Below are 20990 nucleotides of genomic sequence, written 5' to 3' on the forward strand. Positions count from 1 at the left end.
ATGGTTCATGAGTTTGAGTCCCATGTCAGGCTCCAAGCTGACTTTGTGGAATCTGCTTAGGATTCTCTCTCCCTCTCCCTCCCTCTCTCTCTCTCTCTCTCTCTCTCTCTCTCTGTCTCTCTGTCTCTCAGCCCCAACCGCGTTGTCTCCCATACACTCCCTCTCAAAATAAATAAATAAACTTAAATTCTATTCTAATAACCATCAACTCTAAGGTACACAGTTATTTTATTAACTACTGAAAAAGAAAAAAGACACTCTCAAGTAATGACATCACTGATTACTGAATGTGTCTTAGTTTAAACATGTTAGTTAATACATGAAAAAAGTTCATATCGGAATTGTTGAGATATATACTTCACTTAACCTCATAGTAACAGTTTTAGGTAGGTATTATCCCCTTATAAATCACTACATGTGTGTCATGGCTTTTCAGACATTGAATAATCTTTATTAATCCTCTTAATAGTCAAATCTGTGGTGGGGTACCTGGGTGGCTCAGTTGGTTAAGCGTCCCAACTTCAGCTCAGGTCATGATCTCACAGTTTGTGAGTTCAAGTCCCACGTTGGGCTCTCTGCTGTCAAGGCAGAGCCTGCTTTGGATCCTCTGTCTTTCTCTTTCTGCCCCTCCCACACCCATGCTCTCTCTCTGTCCCTCTCTCTTTCTCAAAAATAAATAAACAGTAAAAAAAATTTATAAAGCTCACCTGTGATGATGTATCAAATGCTGAGTTACAAAGTCCTATGTAATTTAATTATCCTTTATTATTAAGCATTTAGCTTATTTATAAGTTTCTTCTTTCTTTATCCATTTGTTTTCTTCTTAGTCTAATTCTTTATTTTCTTTCCTCTTCTTTTGTAAGTAGCACTTCAGACAATATTTTTATAAACTTGATTATTTTCTCAAGTACAGATGCCCATAAATAACCATAGATCAAAAAGTCTAAACATTCTTAAGATTTTTGATATATGTATATAGGCATGTTGCTTTTCGAAAGTATAGTACCAGTTTACTTTTTTCACAGTAGTGCTTAAAGTTGTAAGTCCTGCCATCGCTTCTTCATCATTGGTTATTACAATAAAACTCTTTTCTAATTTTGTGAGTAAAACTGATAAAAAAATTATTCCCACCCTGACCTTTTAGAAAAATCTGTTTGAATACTTTTGAGGCAGAAGCATTTGTGTTGAACATTCTAAAATATTTCTCTTGAACCACAGTAATTGCTAACCATTTCTAAATGGCTTTCAGGAATGTATATCGCAGTACATCCTTGCCTTTTTTTGGTAACAAAAATTTGACTGATATATATTAAAACATAATTTTCTTGTAACAAAGTATCTCTACCAGTGGGCTCTGATAGAATCAGATTTTTATTTTTTTTTTATTTTTTTTTTTTTTTTTTTTTTATTTCTAGGAGAGAGAGACAGCATGAGCAGGGGAGGGTCAGAGAGAGAGGGAGTGACAGACTCCGAAACAGGCTACAGGCTCTGAGCTGGCAGTCAGCACAGAGCCCGACGCGGGGCTCGAACCCACTAACTGCGAGATCATGACCTAAGCGAAAGTCGGACACTTAACCGACTAAGCCACCCAGGTGCCCCGAAAAGACTCTTAAATATAGAGAATAAACAGGTGTTGGGTAGGGGGGGGGATGGACTAAATGGGTGATGGGCATTAAGGACAGCACCTGCTGGGATGAGCACTGAGTGTTAAATGTAAGTAATGAACCACTAAATTCTATTTCTGAAACCATTATTATACTATATGTTAACTAACTTGCATTTAAATAACATAAAAATTTTTAAATAAGCAAAAATTAAAATTAAAAAGGCAAAAAATAAATATTCTTAGAACCCAATTAAAAAAAATAGAAATTAAAAATGCCTCTGATGGGCCTGCTTATTATTATTATTAATGACATATACCAAATCATAGATCAGGAAGCTCAGAGAACATCAGATAGGATAAAAAATTTTAAATCTACACCTAGACATATCATATCAAATGGCAGAAAAGCAAAAACAAAAAAAAATCTTTTTTAAAGTTAAAAAAAATTTTTTTAATGTTTATTTACTTTGAGAGAGAGAGAGAGAGAGAGCAAGTCAGAGTGTAAGAGGGGAAGGGGCAGGGAGGGAAACACAGAATCCAAAGCAGGCTCTAGGCTCCAAGATGTCAGCAGAGAGCCTGACACGGGGCTTGAACCCATGGGCCATGAGATCATGACCTACCTGAGCCAAAGTTGGACGCTTAACCAACTGAGCCATCCAGGTCCCTCAAGAAAAAAATCTTTAATGAAGTCAGGGGGAAAACCTAGATAATACTTATAGGTGACTTTTCATGAGAAATCCTATAAAGCAAGACGAGAGTACAGGGAACTATTTAAAATGTTGAAAGAAAAATGGGGCACCTAGCTGGCTCAGTGGACCATAAGGCTCTCAATCTCAAGGCCATGAGTTCAAGCCCCACTCTTGGGTACAGAGATTACTTACATAAACTTTACAAAGAAATTTTTTTAAATAATAAAATGTTTAAAGAAAAACAGAACCAAACTAGAATTCTGTGCCCTATGAAATTATCCTTCAAAAGTAAAGGAGGAAAAAAAAGTGAAGGAGAAATGGACTTTCTCAGATAAACAAAAATTAAAACCAGTACACCTGTCTTGCAAGAAATATTAAAAGTTCTTCAGAAAGAACTAATACAGTCAGAAACTTGGATCTACGTGAAGGAAAAGCATCAAAGAAGGAATAAGGTAAAATAAAAACTTTATTCAGTTTCTTAATCTTAACTGATCTAACAGGTAACAGTTTGTTTAAAATAACAGCACTGTAACAATTATGGCTTATGTTTATGAATGAAATGAGTGATAAGATAAGGGACAAGAGAGAAGAATTAGAAATACTTAGGGTTTTGGTGGGGGGCTGTTCTAAGATTTTTTTTTTTTTAATGTTTATTTACTTACTTTGAGAAAGACAGAGTGCTAGTGGAGGAAGGACACACATACACACACAGAAAACTGAACAGGCTCCAGGCTCTGAGCGGTCAACACAGGGCCCAACGCAGGGCTCAAACTCACGAACTGTGATTGTGACCTGAGCCAAAGTCGTACACTTAACTGACTTAGCCACCCAGGCACCCCAAGATTTTAAGTAATCTATACACCCAATGTGGGACTCGACTCACAGCTCCGAGATCAAGAGTCCCATGCTCTACCTACTGAGCCAGCCAGGTGCCCCAGGAATACTTAGTTTTTATTAGGTAGTTTTAATACTCATGAAAAAGTATAGCATTATTTGAAAGTAGACTTTGATTGGCTGTCAATATATATTACAACCACTAAAATAAGTTAAAAAAGTACCACTGATGTTAAGAGAGAAAACAGAGTCATAAAAATGATTAAAACCACAAAAGGCAGAAAAGAATGTAAACAAAGAACAAAGAAACAGGATGAAAACAGCAACAAATACAGTAGCTAGTAATCCAACTATAAAAATAATCATTTTAAACATCAACTGCCTAAATAAACCAATTAAAAAAGAGATCATCATGGGGCGCCTGGGTGGCTCAGTCCGTTAAGCATCCAACTTCAGCTCAGGTCATGATCTTGCGGTTCGTGGGTTCCAGCCTCGTGCTGACAGCAAGTTCTGAGCCTGGAGCCTGCTTCAGATTCTGTGTCTCCTCTCTCTGACCTCCCGTGCTCACGCTCTCTCTCTCTCTCAGAAATAAATAAAAAACATTAAAAAAATTTTTTTTAATAAATAAAAAGTAGATCATCAGACTGGAAAAACCAAGACCCAACTATATAATGTCAATAAGAAATCCACTTTTTTTTTTATGTCTTTATTTTGAGAGAGAGACAGAGAGTGAGCAGGGGAGGGTCAGAGAGAGAGGGAGACACAGAATCTGAAACAGGCTCCAGGCTCTGAGCCTTCAGCACAGAGCCCAACGTGGGGCTCAAACCCACAGACTGTGAGATCACGACCTGAGCCAAAGTCGATGCTTAACTGACTGAATCACCCAGGTGCCCCCAAAATCTACTTTAAATACAAAGATAGGGGCGCATGGGTAGCTCAGTCGGTTAAGCGTCCGACTTCGGCTCAGGTCATGATCTCACAGTTCGTGGGTTCAAGCCCCGCGTTGGGCTCTGTGCTGACAGCTAGCTCAGAGCCTGGAGCCTGTTTTAGATTCTGTGTCTCCCTCTCTCTCTGACCCTGCCCTGTTCATGCTGTTTTTCTCACTCTCTCTCTCTCTCAGGAATAAATAAAAACAAAACAAAAAAATTTTTGAAAAGAAAATAAATACAAAGATATATATAGGTTAAAAGTATAGAGATAGATACAATTTTATTTGTTAATTGTACCTCAATAAAGCTGGGGGGGAAGTAAAGGGATGGAGAAAGATACATCATGCTAACACTCATCGGAAGAAAACTGGAATAATTTTATATTAATTGCAGACAGAGCAGACTTCAGGGCAAGGAAAGTTATCAGGGAGAAAGAAAGACATTACATAACGATAAAGGGGTCAATTCTCTAAGAAAATATAATGATCCCTAATGTGGATGGACATCATCAGCTATCAAAACTTGTAAGCTATAATAAATGAGATATTCTTTATTATATAAATAATATATATAAATACTATATTATAGTGTGATATTGGCATATCAAGAGATAGACATAGATCAGATGATCCAAAGAGTTGAGTGTGCACATAAAAATGTCATACATGACAGGTACAAAGTTACTTTGGTGAGAAAAGATTAGAGTAATTCCATAAATGGTATTTAGAAGACCAATTATATATATATACATATGTATATATATATATAGTAGGGGGAAAAAAGGATCCCTATTTGATACTGTATCAGTCAGAATAAAGTAAGTTATGCTGAACCTTCCCCAAACCACCCCAAAGACATCAGTTGCTTAAAACAAAAATTGATTTCTTAGACACGTCCACTGCACGTCAGCAGGGTGCTTCTGCTTACTACAGTTACTCAGGGCAGATAGAGACTTCTACTCCTAGTTCATTAACTCATAAGAAGGCCAGGGAAATAATCCTATCCCATGCATAGAAGAGAAATCTTTACTAGGCAGCAGTAATGCCAAGGACTAGATGGCAAGTCTAGGAAATCCACTGCCCGTGGCAATCAAGAACCAAATGACAATAATCCCTTACATTTCTTGGCACATTTTTTATTTCCAAATTCCACTGGATTATTTTTCATATCCTCTGAGTAGTATGTACTATTCTTGGCAGACTAATGCTCTAGGTAATGAAAAGCTCCAAAACATTTGCATTCTCTGGAAAACTCAGAGACCTAAATTACATCTCCTCCCAAGGGCATAGTTCTTACATCCTTGGGTACATAGTGCACGATCTCTACAGACTGACCACTTTCCCCTGATAGAGAACATGTATGTTCTGTTAAATGCTTTACATTTATTAACTAATACTCCTAATAACAACTCTGTGAGATTGGTACTATCATTATTTCTGTTTCAAATTAGCACAACTGACGTAAATAGAGGTTAAGTAATCTGTTCAACTGGAAATATGAAATCAAGTAGTCTGGCTTCAGTGCTCCTGTCCTTCAAGGCCCACTTCAAGTTCCATTGCTGGTTCTGCTCCTTTCTTGCTACAGCCTCATCGTTCCTAACCCAGCACATTCCTTGAGTTCTAGTTCTGAACTTACCAAAATCCACCCAAAAGGAAAAGCAGTCTGGCAGAGGAGCCACTTCCCTGAAGAATGAACTAAGCGGTGTCACCTCTGCCTTCCTATCCTCCCAACTCCATACCCCTCTATCTTAGAGAGTCTAACCTGATATTTTAGCCCCAAAAGGCTTCCTGGGTAGAAAAAGAAAGTCAACCCAGAAAAAAAAAATCAAAATTACTTTTGTAAGAAAGATGCCTTCTTGAAGCCTCCTGTCAGTGCCCATGGGCTGCAGGATGTTACAAAAAATATGGAGAATAGGAGAAAAGAAAGGGGTGAGGGATATGAGAATCAGGAATAGGAACAGGAATTAAGATCTATCGACGACTTGTGGTAGGTTCTATGGACTGAACTGTGTCCCCACACCCAATGTGTTATCTTGAAGCCCAAACTCCAGTGTGATGGTATTTGGGGACATGATGTTTGAGAGGTAATTAGGTTTAAATAAGGTCATGAGGGTGAGATCCTCATGGTGGGATCAGTGCTCTTATAAGAAGAGATGCCAAAGAGTTCTCTCTCTCTCTCTCTGCCATAGGAGGATACAGCAAGAAGGCAGTCTGTAAGTCTGTAATCAGAAAGATTCTTAGTACAATCTGACCACACTAGTACCCTGATCTCAGACTTTCAAGCTCCAGAACTGTGAGACAATAGATGCTTGTTGTTTAAGCCATCTGGTCTACAGTATTTCGTTATGACAGCAGGATTTGTATTTTCATTTACATTACCTCACTTAATTTCCCAATTAACTCTATTTGTTTTATAAATGTCTATTTGTTTTCTACTGTCCAATAACTACAAAGCTACTGTTTTTACACTGGCAATGCCTACTCCTACAGAAGACAAGGAGCCCACATCTTAGCTATGAACCCAACTCTGTCAGTAACTAAACATTTCCCTTGGATGAGTCCTTAATCTCTCTAACCTCATATTTACTCTTTTGACATTAAGTACCTAAGCAAAATTCTCTCTAAACTGCTTTTGTTACACGGAGATTATTCAAAATGCACGAAAGGGGAGGAAATGCAGAGATTATTTAGAACACAAGAGGGTTCAGTCTTCCTGCTCCTAAAAAGATATCATTACACCATCTCTAACAAAAAAAGCTGAACAATGTCAAAATAACCTATTCTGACTCCATATCTCAGCAAATCACTTGGGAGAAAAAAGTTTCATGAGCCATTAGTGTATATACCGATATGGTCACTGGACTCAGCTGATCAGTAACTTATAGAAGTTAGTGGAGAAACAGCAAATATTTAGAAGCTAAGATACCAGGATCCTTGGCTTTATAGAGATAAAGAATTCCAACCCTACTCATCCTTCTACAATTCTGAGCTTAACCTGGACTAGAGGGCAATGCTGGTTTCTACTCTAAATTAAAGCAAATTATAGCTGGCTCAAAAAGCAAAGATCCATTTAGTGTTATACAGAACAATTTAATTTTCTAGCCCAAACTGGATTTTAACAACTATAATGGCAAATACCACCTATTTTAGAAATCTGCAAAGAAAAGAAAGAAAAAGCCTCTAATTTTAACACAATGTTATCTAGGGCACCTTTTGCAAATATGCAAACAAGAGACACTGCAGGATATACAGAATCCCTGCTATACTGAGAAAACTTCAAAAGTATGTAAATGTAAGCCAAACCGCTTAGAAAATCTCCACATTAAAAAAAAGAAAAGTATCTGCCAATTAGGTAAAGAAGGTCACTAAAAGTGAACTCAATTACAATTTCCCGTTGAAAGTAACTGTTAACGTAGTTACGGCAGATTTTGCATGTCCTCATAATCTGCTGAAAAATTATTTTAAAATATTATTTCACACACCATTAACACAATGCCAGGGATTTCCTTCAAAAGAATCTGATAGAAAGGGAAGGGGAAAATGTAGGAATGGAAACAAGATAGATGGTGAATTGGTAACTATTAAAGCTAGTAAGGGGTAGATGGGAGTGCACTACCCTATTCTTTCTATTTCCATATCTGCTTGACCTGGTCCCATAAGAAAAGTTAAGAGTTATTATATGCTCTTGATGCACAAATGTAACCCTCTTACCCAAAACAAACAAAAACAAAGAAAAACTAGTACCTTCCAATCTTTGAATTTTTGCTTTCACAGAAATAACAGTTTCAAAGGGTGAAACTCTCAACTCAAAACATGTTCCAGTCAATGTTTCAATGAAGAGCTCCATGGTATCATAGAAAGGAAGTTTGTAGTACAAAGGCCCCAGGTTATCTTCATTGAAGAATGGAGGATCTTTTCTGTTATCCATTACTTTGACTTTTCTAATTCCTCTGGAATGTGTTCTACACAACTGTATTCCAGTTCTAGCCAAATCAGCTTTGAACATTGGTAATATATATCGTTGTTCATGTTTTGAGTTTTGTACCTAAAAAACAAGAATAATTTTTTTAACAAGCCAATCTGAAAAGTCTCATTCCACCATAAAGACTCTCTGAACAATTCTGGCCCATAATCTTCCAGACAGCCCCAGAATTCATTTTATTAGTTAATTTGTCTAATCTTAAACCTTTCACAATTGTCTCTGAAACCACTCTCCCAATTATACTGTAAGATTATTAAGAACAGGTATATTTACAATTCTTTTGGGTTTTTTTTAAATTTTTAATGTTTTTTATTTATTTCTGAGAGAGAGAGAGGCAGCGTGAGCAGGGGAAGGTCAGAGAGAGAGGGGGAGACACAGAATCTGAAGCAGGCTCCAGGCTCTGAGCTAGCTGTCAGCACAGAGCTAGACGCGGGGCTTGAACCCATGAATCGTGAGATCATGACCGGAGCCAAAGTCGGATGCTCAACCAACTGGGCCACCTAGGTGCCCCCTTTTCTGTATCTTTCTAAATCTCAGCACATTTATTTATACATAGTACATAGTCAACAAATATATTATTATTGTTAATAACATTTAAACCAGCAAACTCAATGTGGAGGTATATATCTATCTGCAAGACTTTGTAAATTTTATGCACATCCTTTACTAAAACAAGTAAATTGTTTTCTAACCCACACAAAATATAACTTTTATATCATTGCACCTTTAACCACACTGAAGAAAAGAATAGCAACCATGTTAATAGGTTCCTTAAAAATAAGACTCACTAAGTAATCAATAAGCATTTGGACTTTCAGAGATGATCTATCAGTACAGCACTGAAATGACATTAATACTGGTAACAGACATTAGATGTAATCTCTATACACAAACATACAATGGCTAATGAATATCAGAGGCAAATGCAACAAAGTCCTAAGTGTATAATTAGGAGAATAAGAATAATCAAATTGATAAATTGCTATTAGTCAGTGAAAACTTTCTAAAGGGGGGACTGGGTCTTGAATAGGACAAGTGATACACATCTTCCTGGACAGGTAGGTATATCTTTTTAATGGCTTTATTAAAATATAATTTACTTATCATAAAATTCACCTATTTAAAATCTAAAATTTACTGGTTTTTATTACATTCACAGAATTGTACAACCATCACAATCATCTTATTTTTTCTAAAATTTTTTACTCTTTATTTATTTTTGAGAGAGAGAGAGTGCGAGCAGGGGAGGAACAGAGAAAAAAGGAGACATAGAATCTGAAGCAGGCTCCAGGCTCTGAGCTGTCAGCACAGAGCCCGACACGGGGCTCAAACTCATAAACTGTGAGATCATGACCTGAGCTGAAGTCGCATGCTTAACCAAGTGAACCACCCAGGCGCCCCACGATCATCTTTAGAACATTTTCATCACCCCAAAAAGGAAACCCAGACTCTTTAGACATCACTCCCAAATTCTTCCTTTCCCTCTCAGCCCGAGGCAACCACTAATCTTCTTTCTGTCATTTTGCTTATTCTGGTCATTTCACATAAACAGAATCATACAGTATGATTTTATGATTATATTTTGTGACTAGCTTCTTTCACTTCACATGACATTTTCAAAGTTCATCCATGATTCTAGGATATATCAGTACTTCATTTTTTTTTAGAGCTGAATAAAAGTCCATCATATCATATGGAAAACACCATATGTTTATTCAGTCATCAGCTGATGGACATATTGGCTTGTTTCCAACTTCATTATTATGAATAATGCTATATAAACATTGGATTACAAGTTTTTGTGTGGACATACATTTTCCTTTCTCTCCCATATATGCCTAGGAGTAGAATTGTTAGGGTAGGTGATAACTCCACATTTAGCAATTTGTGGAACTGCCAACTGTTCTCAAAAGTGGTCTGAACCGTTTTACATTCCCAGGGTGCTGATTTCTTCACATCGTTATGCCAATATTTTTGCCTTTTTGGTTAAAGCCATCCTAGCGGGTATGAAGTAGTATTTTATTGTGATTGTGATTTTCTTTCTCTAATGAATAACAGTACTGAACATCTTTTTAGATGTTTATTAGCTATTTGTATATCTTCTTTACAGAAATATCTATTCAGAAAATGTATTCAAATCCTTTGTCCATTTCACTTTGGTTGTCTTTTTATTACTGAATTGTAAAAGGGTTTTTAATGTTTTTTTAGACACAAGTCTCTTATATATGATTCCGAAATACTTTCTCCAATTTTGTAGGCTGCCTTTTAACTTTGACAGTGTCCTTCAAAGCACAAGTTTTTTTATTTTAGTGACATCCAAATTGGCTACTTTTCTTTTGTTCCTTGGACTTTTGGCACACATTTTAAAAGCCTGGCGTAGGGGTACCTGGGTGGCTCAGTTGGTTGCGCGCCTAACTCTTGGTTTCAGCTCAAATCATGATCTCATGGTTCATGAGATGAAGCCCCACGCAGGGCAATGTGGAGTCTGCTTGGGCTTTTCTCTCCCTCCCCCCCCCCCAAAATAAATAAATAAACAAACTCGAAGCCTGGAGCCTGCTTCGGATTCTGTCTCCTTCTTTCTATCCCCCTCTCCTACTTGCACTCTGTCTCTTCCTCTCTCAAAAATGAACATTAAAAAAACTTACTTGGATACACATTTCTAATAATTATATAGTTTTAGCCTTACATACAGATCCGTTTTGAATTTATTTTTCTGGATGGTGTAAAATAAGGATTCACTTTTATTCTTTTGCAAGTAAATAATCAGCTGTCCAAGCAGTATTTGTTGGAAAAACTATTCATTGAATTGTCTTGGTACCTTTGCCAAAAACCAACTGACCATAAATGTGGAGGTTTACTTCTGGTCCCTCAACTCGATTCCATTGATCTGGTACATATCTATAATTATAACAGTACTACGTTGTCTTTTTATCTTTGTAGTAAGTTTTGAAACCAGGAAGTTTGAGTTCTCTAATTTGGTCTTCTCTTTCACGATTCTTGATAATCTTGGGCCCTTTAAATGCATCCACATGAATTTTAGGATCAATTTGTCTATTTTGCAAAAATACCAGTTGGGCTTTTGAATAAGGATTGTGTTGAGCACACAGATTTGGAAAATATTACCATCTTGACAATATTAAGTCTTATAATCCATGAACATGCAATGCCTTTCAGTTTATTTAAATTTCTTAAATTGCTTTCAACAATGTTTTCTAGTTCTTAAGAGTATGAGTTTTGTTTTTAAAAAAGTATTCCTAAGAATTATATTCTTTTTGATGCTACTATAAATGAAGTTATTGTCTGTGTCATTTTCAATTTGTTCATTGCTAGAGTAGAGATATAAAATTGATTCCAATATATTGACATTGTACATTGAAACCATGCAGAATTCATTTACTAGTTCCAATAATTTTTTAGTGGATTCCTTGGAATTTTCTCCATAAAAGATCATGTCATCTGCAAAGAGAAATGTTTTACTTCTTCATTTCCAATCTTGAACATTCCAGTAAAACAAACTTTATTTCCTTTTCTTACCTAATTACTCTGTTTAAAATCTCCAATATAGGCTTGAATATTAGTGGTGAGAGCAGACATTGTTTTATTCCTGATTGTAGCGAGAAATCATTCAGTCTTTCACAAGGTAGGATTTTTTAGCTGTGGAGGTTTCCATAATCTACTCTACTCCTACTTTAAGTGTCTTTTTTTTTTTTTTTAATCATGGTGTTGGATTTTGTCAGATGCTTTTCTGTCCAATGTCTATTGGGATGATTATGTGGTTTATATACCTTATTCTATGAATATGGCGTTTAATAGAACATTGACTGGTTTTGATATGTTGAACCAACCTTACATTCCTAAGCTAAATCTCATTTGCATATGGTGTATAATTATATATATTGCTAGATTTGATTAATATTTTTTGAAAAATTTTCTGTCTATATCCGTAGGAAATAGTCATCTAGTTTTCTTTATATATCTTTGTCTGGTTTTGGTATCAAGGTAACACAAATCTCAAAGAATACATTGGGAACAAAATTAAACAGAAAGTAGAGATATATGTTCTCATATACTCCCTGTCCTCACACACACACAACTTCCCCCACTCTCAACATCCTACACCAGAATGGTGTATTTGTTACAACTGAAGAAACTGGAATGACACATCATTATCGCCCAACGTCCATAATTTACATTAGAGTTCATTCTTGGTGTTGTACATTCTGTTGGTTTCACAAACATATAACGACAATTATCCACCATTACAGTATCATACAGAATAGTTTCACTGCCCTAAAAATCTTCTGTGGCTCACCTATTCATCCCACAACGCTCCCAAACCCCCAGCAATCCCTGATACTTTTACCATTCCCATAGTTTTGTCTTTTCCAGAATACCATAAGTTGCAATCATATACTACGTAGCCTTTTCCAATTGGCTTCTTTTATTTAGTAATATGCATTTAAGTTTCCTTCATGTCCTTTCATGGATAGTTCATTTCTTTATGACACTGAATAATACTCCATATTGTCTAAATGTTCCACAACTTATCCATTCACCTACTGAAGGATACATCTTGGCTGCTTCCAAACTCGAACAATTATAAATACAAGTGCTATAAACATCTGTGTGCAGGTTTTTGTGGATATGTGGGTATGTTTTGTGGATATGTTTTTAATTCCTTTGTTAAATACCAATGAGTGTGATTGCTGGATCTTACAATGTGTTTAGATTTATAAGAAACTGCCAAAGTATCTTCCAATGTGGCTACACCAATTTGCATTCACATCAGCAATGAATAAGAGTGCTTACTGCTCCGTATCCTTGTCAGCATTTGATTGCTGTGGTATCTCGTTAATTTGCATTTCCCTAATGATACATGGTGTGGAGCATAGTTATCTTTTCAATTGGTATAGAACTGATCATGTTCTTTCTTAGCTCCAGGTCCTAGGATGGCTTTTACAGAATAGAATGTCAATAGAACAAAATTACAGAATTAAATTCACTGTCTATAGGAATAAAATTCAGGGGCACCTGCCTGGGTGGCTCAGTTGGTTGAGCATCTAGCTCTTGATATTGGCTCAGGTCATGATCTCATGGTTCGTGGATCAAGCCCTGCATCGGGCTCCATGCTCAAAGTGCAGAGCCTGTTTGGAATTCTCTCTCCCTCCCTCTCTCTGCCCCTCCCCCACTTGCTCTCTTGCACACGTTCTCTCAATATAAATAAATGTTAAAAAAAAAAAAAGAGGAGGAATAAAATTCAGACTCCTAAGAAAGACCCTAAGATCATATCTCACCTTCCAGCCCCATTCTATTTCTACATATGTGTCATCCCACCCTGCAATACCTCTTTCTATCCTCTAATCATTTGCACCTTCAGCTTCAGAATACATCCACTCCTATTCTCATTGTTCCTGCTTTGCTCTACTCACTGCCGTCCCTACACTTGACTATCTGACAAGCACCTAATCATCTTTCAAGACTCAGCTCAAATAGCAACTATTCCACAAAGCCTTTTATGGCTTCGTACCCCAACCTCCATCATATATTGTAACCAGAATAATCAATTTCATTTTTACATGGCTTTCTTATTCTCCTAAACTATAACTACTTTAGAGGAGATCACACTTGATTTTCCACCCTATCACAGTGTTTTGTATATAGTGGTACTCATTAAAGGTTGTTCAATGTAACAGCAATGAATATTCATGGTCTCAACTGATCCTTAGAACAAATCTGTGATACATATATATAATAAAAATATACATATTTATTATACACACACACACTTTCCTGTTTTAGAGATGAAGAAATATTTGGTTATGCTCCAAAAGTTTGGGGGAATGCTGCTTTCCCGTGAGAATCATGTTGTGATTCACTCCACAGTAAGTCCACCAGTTTGTTCCACAGATAACATACATGCACATACAGTGATTTCCGCTATAGGGTGAATTTTTATAACACTACTAGACGCAGAATTAATTAGGGAACCTGAATTGCACTGCAAAGACTGCGAATGGTCCTAAAGAGATGGCATCACAGAAAGAAAAGCTGCTGCTGAAAGCACAGCTGCTCTGAGTGTTTTTTAATACTATTTATCAAAACAATGTGTAATAAATATGACAATACAAAGTATTGTGTTAACAACATTGCTGGTGATACTGGTAAAAGGCTATTACTCTTAAATATAAGCCAAATAAGTGGCTGTATTGTTCAGGTTTTGTTTTTTTATATCTTTAATACACTGAAATGCTTTTATGAAAAATAACTTTTTATGAAGCTAACCCCTAACCTCTTTTTTCTCCCCTCACTGAAACAACTACTTTTATAATGTGATTCTGGGTAACATGTGGACTCTTAAAAACATAACTTAACATGCTACATTAAATAATGTACTGAAGAATTACCCTGTGTGTTTCCCCAAAGTCAACAGCCCTCCTACCTACATAGTAGCAGCTCTAGCAACCAAAGTCAGAGGCCAGGAATGCTGAAATAAACATTACAGAAATAAAGGCATGGGTGACCAGTGCCTGCCCAAGGAATTTAGAGACGGAAGATCTAAGGAGCATTTCCCTCACCACAGTACTCTTCCACAATACCCTGAATATAATAAACAAGCTGGGGGGCGGAGGTGGGGCACCTGGGTGGCTCAGCTGGTTAGGAGTCCAACTTCCACTCAGGTCATGATCTGTCAGTCCACGAGTTTGAGCCCTGCATCGGGCTCTTTGCTGACAGCTCAGAGCCTGGAGCCTGCTTTGGATAATGTGTTTCCCTCTCTCTCTGCTTCTCACCTGTGTGCTCGAGCGTTCTCTCTCTCTCTCAAAAATAGATAAACATTAAAAAAGAAGACGAAGAAGAACTACTTAAAAAGAAAAAACAAGCTGGGGCTGGGAGTGGGTAACAGATTTGGAAGTCCTTCATCTACAATGAGAATAGATAAAGCAATTATGGACTAAAGGAAAAAACAGCAACCCAGTGCAGCACTAAATTACACTGGAACACCCACCTTAAGTTCGGGCCGTAATCAATGGAGAAACTTCTAAAATCCATAAAGGAGCAAGACAGGTAACCAAATTCAAAACTGAAATGTGGGGTGCCTAGGTGGCTCAGTCAGTTAAGCGTCCAACTCTTGATCTCAGCTCAGGTCTTGATCTCAGAGTTATGAGTACAAGCCCCATGTTGGGACGTGTGCAGCCTATTAAAAAAAACCTGAAATGTATGCTTCAAAAATAGTTATACCTCTCCTGAGCAGATTTCTACTGTAACAGAGGACAAAATGAGGCCATAAAATCTGGGTAAGCCAGACTGGAGGACTAGATGATGACAGAGCAACAAATGAAAAGTTCCAGCAGACCAAAGACCTAGTCAGTATTAAAACGGAGGCACCAAAATGCCATGTGGTCATTCTCAACTAAATATACTATGGAACCCTATGATGTTGGAAAACGAAAGGCAATGAAGATTCAGAGACAGGATGGGAAATGTTGCAAGAACATGAACAGCTAAATTATACAAGAGCAAAAGGAAAAAAAAAAAGCGGCAGGGAGAGAAAAAAGTACTTCCAGAATCTTTACCAATTGAAAAACATAAGCTATTAAAAGTAATGGCCTCAAAAAAAATTCCTAAGTCAATGCCAAAAATATATTTCTTCTGAAAAAGTTCTAAAAAACGTTATCAAATATGAGAGGGAAGTTAAAGATAGGTAAGGCACTAATAGCACTGAAGTAAGTAATTTCACTAGCAATCAGCTTTAACCTGTTCTAAAGATTATTAGCCAGAGAACAGCTATCTTCAAAAATGTTCCCCCAACACAATGAGATCCAAAATGTTATGCAACCTTTAAAAAGGCACTGGCTTTTAATAAATTGTTTTTTTACTAATTAGGTGAAAAACATCCCTGTTTTCAACAGAAACTACACATCCAGCTCTTGATTTTGGCTCAGGTCATGATCTCACAGTTCATGAGTTTAAGCCCCACGTCAGGCTTCCTGCTGACAGGACTGGAAGCCGGCTCGGGATTCTCTCTCTCCCTTTCTGTCCCTCCCCCGCTTAAGCTCGCTCTTAAATAAATACTTAAATAAATCAATGAATCATGCTACCGAATTATATCCACCACTTAAATGCATTTGTACCCTAAACTTTTTTCTAGTGGGTCTGGGGAATCCTTGGAAGTCAACGTCTACTCTCGCCTTCAAAGTACACACTCCAAGCCCACTGGGTCACCTGCGCAGCCCGCACTCCTCCAGGATAAACTCCGGCGACCCACACGCACGGGCCTGATGTGGGGGGCAGTGCACAAGCTCCGCGTCAGAATCGGCGACTGGCTGCTCAGCACCTGTCGGACGGGACGGGGCGGGTCACCCGCGTCACTCCGGCGGAGGGACGGAAAGTGAAGACTGTCCTCGGGGAAGGCGCCGCGCCGGTCTCAGGGCGGCGACGGCGGAGGGGGCGGGGCCCGGCTGCCCTTCGCCGAGCGACCGGCGCTCCTCTCCGGCCCGCGGAGGCCGGCGGCGGCAGCGCGGACCCGCTCAGCGGCCCGCAGCTCCGGGCGCCCTCCCGGGCTGTGTCGTCCACTGGCTCGCCCGCCCGCAGGCCTACGGACAGGCGCGGCCCCGCGAGCCACACCGCGGCAGGCACTGACGAGCAACACACCGCCGCCGCCGCGCCCCCGCCCCCTTTGTGCCACCGCCTACCAATCACTCGCCAGCGCTCACGTCACCCTCCAATCAGAGAGGGCGCGGACAGGGGCAGGGCCTGGCCGCCCGACGCCGGCGGTTGCTCGGTAGCCGAGGCTTCTTCAGCGTTCGATGGTGGGTGTCGGTTAGGAGAGGCCCGGATGTTGGCCCTTTATTACTAACAGTGGACACCTGACTAGGACTGAATTGGGCAGGCCAGAGACCAGCCGCATGGCCTCCTGGGAGCGGCGAGATTGGCCTCAGGCCCGATGAGAGTGTGGATTGCACTTTGCCTGACGCCATCCTAAAGTTGCTCTTAGACGTGGCCCAAGTGCTGGGGTGAAGAGGGCACCAAGCAGACACCCTCCAGTTGGTCCTTTCCAGACCCCGTGCAGGGCCGTCCTGCCTTTAAAGATCCCCCTTTCTGTGCTTCACTGTTTCCTAAGTTTCTGGCCTCAATGGTCTCATCTGAAATATGGGGCCATTGTTGGGGCGCCTGGGTGGCTTAGTCGGTTAAGCGTCCGACTTTCGCTTAGGTCATGATCTCGCGGTTCGTGGGTTCGAGCCCCGCGTCGGGCTCTGTGCTGACTGCCAGCTTGGAGCCTGGAGCCTGTTTCAGTCTGTGACTCTCTCTCTCTCTGACCTTCCCCTGCTCGCTCGCTCGCTCTCTCTCTCCTAGAAATAAATAAAACATAAAAAAAAAAAAAAAGAAATATGGGGCCATTGCTGTACACGATTAAAAAGGGCAAAAGTAAATACCCTCTGTTGGTCTCATCTGTTTATTCCTCATCCAATTTATGGACAGGCATTAGAATGGGCAACTTGGGCAGTTAAATTTGAGTTGGGTAAACTCGGCTACACTTTTTTCCATTCTGATTCCCAAGGTGCTGAACTCAAATGTACACCCTAAAAGACAACATAAACCTTTCAACCTGAAATGAGCCCCCACTTTTTTCCCCTCCATTCCCCCACATGTTCTAAATCCAACCCTTAGAGATTTCCCAACCAAACTGGCCTATTTCACCAAGTGAATTACCCAAAGGGCAGTGAACAGTAATCTTCCTCTCAGCTTTATCATCCTCATCTTGTGACTCAGAGGAATGAATCTAAAATGAACCCCAACATCTAATCTCTTCTATCCTTTCTTATTCTCCTGAGACCCCAGCCACCAATAACTCTCCACAATTCAACACTAAGCACGCCCTTGGGTTTATGAAGAGACATAGGACCTTCATCTCCAGGCTCTCAACACTGGTTCCTTCTTCAACTGCAACACTGAATAGATTGGAGCCCTTTAAAGGAAATCTTTAAGGAAAGAGATTTTTTTATTTTATCTCCCTCTCCCTTTGAAACCTCTCAAAATAGCAATTTGCATATTTTCTAATTCTACTTTCTCACGAAATTGCCTAGAATCAATCCTAACGTTGGATAAGTAGATTTGATCATTCCCAAAGAAAAACAACACTTAACAAATGCTTACTGAGTCAGGCTCAGGAACAGGTATACACAAGTAACCTAAGGAACAGAAGGTATAAGCACTCTCTTCTGCCATCAAGTCACTCTCATAGCAGAGCAGCACAGAGAGCTGATCTGTGACAGCTGTACACAAATCTCTCAGAATCAGCAATTCCAAGTTCAATCTTAAAAGTGCCCAAGGAAGAAGGTAGTGCTTTCAGGATTGGTGAAACAAAATGGGCCTGCCTACAAGACTGTGCCACTGATGGGGTGACTGAATGGCTCAGTTGAGCGGCCAGCCGACTCTTGATTTTGGCCCAGGTCATGATCTCATGGTTCGTGAATTAAAAAACTGAGTTGGGGCTCTACACTGGCAACACAGAGCCTGCTTAGGATTCTCTCTCTCTCTCTCTCTCTCTCTCTCTCTCACTCTCTCCCCCCATATCCCACTCTCTGCCCCTCACCCACTCAGTCACGAGCATGCACGTGCGTTCTCTCAAAATAAACATTAACAAATTTCTTTTTTAAATAATTAAAAAAAAGGCTGTGCCATGGATGGGGCACTTGGGTGGCTTAGTCAGTCGAACATCGGACTCTTGATTTCAGCTCAGATCATGATCCCAGAGTCTTGGGATCAAGCCCCACATCTGGCTCTGCACTGGGCATGGAGCCTGCTTAATATCCAATCTCTCTCTCTCATTCGCTCTCTCCCTTCCCCCTTCTGACCCTTGCCCCCACTCTTCCCCTAAAAATAACTTTAAAAAAATAAACCCCAAGATTATGCCATAGTTAGTTTGAATAATTAGCACCAAAGAGGCATAGTCCAAGAAAACACAGACTGGACGAGGGGTTAGCTACCCATGCAGCTAGTGGTTACCACACTGGATAACAAAGTTATAGAATATTCCCATCAGTGCAGAGTTCTATGGAACAGTGAGTGGCTACTCTACAAGAGGACATTTCCATCCTCAGCACTTTTCCTTCCATTATCTGGGTTCATTCTGCCTCTTTCACAAAATAAAATGCATAGCTCCAAAGGAATGGAAATAGATGCCTTAGAGCAAGGGTCAGAAAACTGTTCCTGCAAGGGTCAGATAGAAGGTATCTTAGGCTTTGCGGGCCATCCAATCTGTCACAACTACTGAACTCTGGCATCATAGGTAGAGTGAAAACAGCCATAGACAATATGTAAATGAATGGGCATGGTTGTGTTCCAATAAAACTTTATTTACAAAAACAGACAACAGAGGGCCACAGTTTACCAAATTTTGCCTCAATTAACCTATAGAGGCATTTCCAGAATTCAGCAGAGTCAGAGGAAACCTCCTCTCATATGGGAAAGAGTCATGAGTATATAATCCTATCCCCTTCCTCTATCACCTGCCTAGGCTCTAAGCTAGGGCTTCTATCCATGAAAGGAAGACTCTTGGTCATCTGCCTGCCATTGCTTCCTCTGGAATTCCCGTCCACTCATGAAAGGCACATTGAGGTTTCTTCTCCAACATGCCCTAAATCATACTGTGACCCCATCAAGGCTAATTAAATAAAAATATAGTTAAAAAAAAAACAAAAAACACTGTGAAATACTTATTTTTGTTTTGCAGTATTAAGCATGATTAAAACCAGGGCAGAAAAATACTAAGTATGCTGGGTAAGAAAGGTGTGCTCGTTGTTTCAGTACTGGCTTTTTCTAATTCAATTAAGACAATGAGCATGTAAGACAGCATCACTAACTCAAGGATGTAGCTGAAGAGTGAGATGTGATACCCTGAATGTTCTACTGGCCTCCAAAGGCGTTCAAGGGATCATCAAATATGTTGGACACCTTCTGTTCAGATCTTGGTTCAGGTGCTGCCTGTGAAGATCTGCTTTTTGGTTTGGTTGTCTTAGCCTGGATACCAGAGGAGAAGATATCATCTTTAAAAAGGAAAAAAAAAGAAAACAATTTGCTGAATAGGCCAGAAAATGAATGCTTTTAAGACACATCTACATAAATCACCACACACTCAGGTCTGATAACAGTATGGGATGCCAAGAACACTAAGAGCCAAGCCTCTTAGATTCTGGTCCTGGCTTTGCTAATTAAGTTTTATGATCACATACAAATCACAAGTTCTCTTCGAACACAATTTTCTCAGCTACAAATGTATGTGTGTTCACATGCAGGACAGGAAAAAGGGAAGGATAACTGTAACTCCAATCCAGCCCCTGACTTTACTAACTTTGACATTATACCTACTTCTACATTCTCTTTCCACAAGATTTTAAAAGGAAGGGCAATGCAAATAAGCAAAGGGAAATTCAACATAGGAGTCACCCACTTTTAGAATAAATGTACCTATCTGAGACATGTCAATTATAAGAATGTAAGTCTTTATGATTACACTCGTGTTCAGTTGTTTTACTGACTATAGTGTTTCATGACTTACCTGCAATGTTACTACTAAGATTCATCCTACAGAGATTTGAGCAGTTTACATAGAGATATGTATACACAAATGTTAAAGGCCACGGCATTATTTATCATAAAGAAAGCTTGGCAACAATCTAGATCACTTCCAATGTGCTAATGGCTAAATACAAAAGGATACTACACAACCATTAGCAACAAGGAAGCAGCTAGAGCTCTATGTACTGACATGGGAAGACATTAAGTGACTAAAAGAAACAGCAGAACAGATAAAATATAATCATATTTTGGAAAAAATAAGTATACATTTCTATACAAAGGTGTATTAACATCACCATGTCTAAAAGGATATATACACTCAACACTCAATAATGGTTTACCTCTAGGGATTGTTTTTCACATTTTATAATTTCC

The 20990-nt window shown here is 39.1% G+C and overlaps 2 protein-coding genes across 6 annotated transcripts in view; both read right to left on the reverse strand.

Moving 5' to 3' along the window:
- Positions 1-16519, reverse strand: part of ZFAND4 (zinc finger AN1-type containing 4) — a 75722-nt gene extending 59203 nt beyond the window's left edge. Inside the window, exons 1-2 of one of the 2 annotated variants that reach the window (XM_039233644.1) lie at positions 16260-16519; positions 7802-8102 (exon numbers count right to left, since the gene is read on the reverse strand). In XM_039233644.1, coding sequence (XP_039089575.1) covers positions 7802-8063 — 262 coding nt within the window. In that variant the 5' untranslated portion in view covers positions 8064-8102; positions 16260-16519. The remainder of the gene's footprint in view (positions 1-7801; positions 8103-16259) is intronic. The other variant, XM_039233645.1, reaches the window with a different exon arrangement.
- Positions 16520-19372: 2853 nt separating this feature from the next.
- The window catches only part of WASHC2A (WASH complex subunit 2A), a 57829-nt gene continuing 56211 nt past the window's right edge, over positions 19373-20990 (reverse strand). For all 4 annotated transcript variants that reach the window (XM_039233703.1, XM_039233705.1, XM_039233704.1 and 1 more), the window contains one exon: positions 19373-20083. In XM_039233703.1, coding sequence (XP_039089634.1) covers positions 19944-20083 — 140 coding nt within the window. In that variant the 3' untranslated portion in view covers positions 19373-19943. The remainder of the gene's footprint in view (positions 20084-20990) is intronic.

This window comes from Hyaena hyaena, unplaced genomic scaffold, assembly GCF_003009895.1.
Source record: "Hyaena hyaena isolate Hyena2069 unplaced genomic scaffold, ASM300989v1 scaffold_78, whole genome shotgun sequence".
Classification (NCBI taxonomy): domain Eukaryota; kingdom Metazoa; phylum Chordata; class Mammalia; order Carnivora; family Hyaenidae; genus Hyaena; species Hyaena hyaena.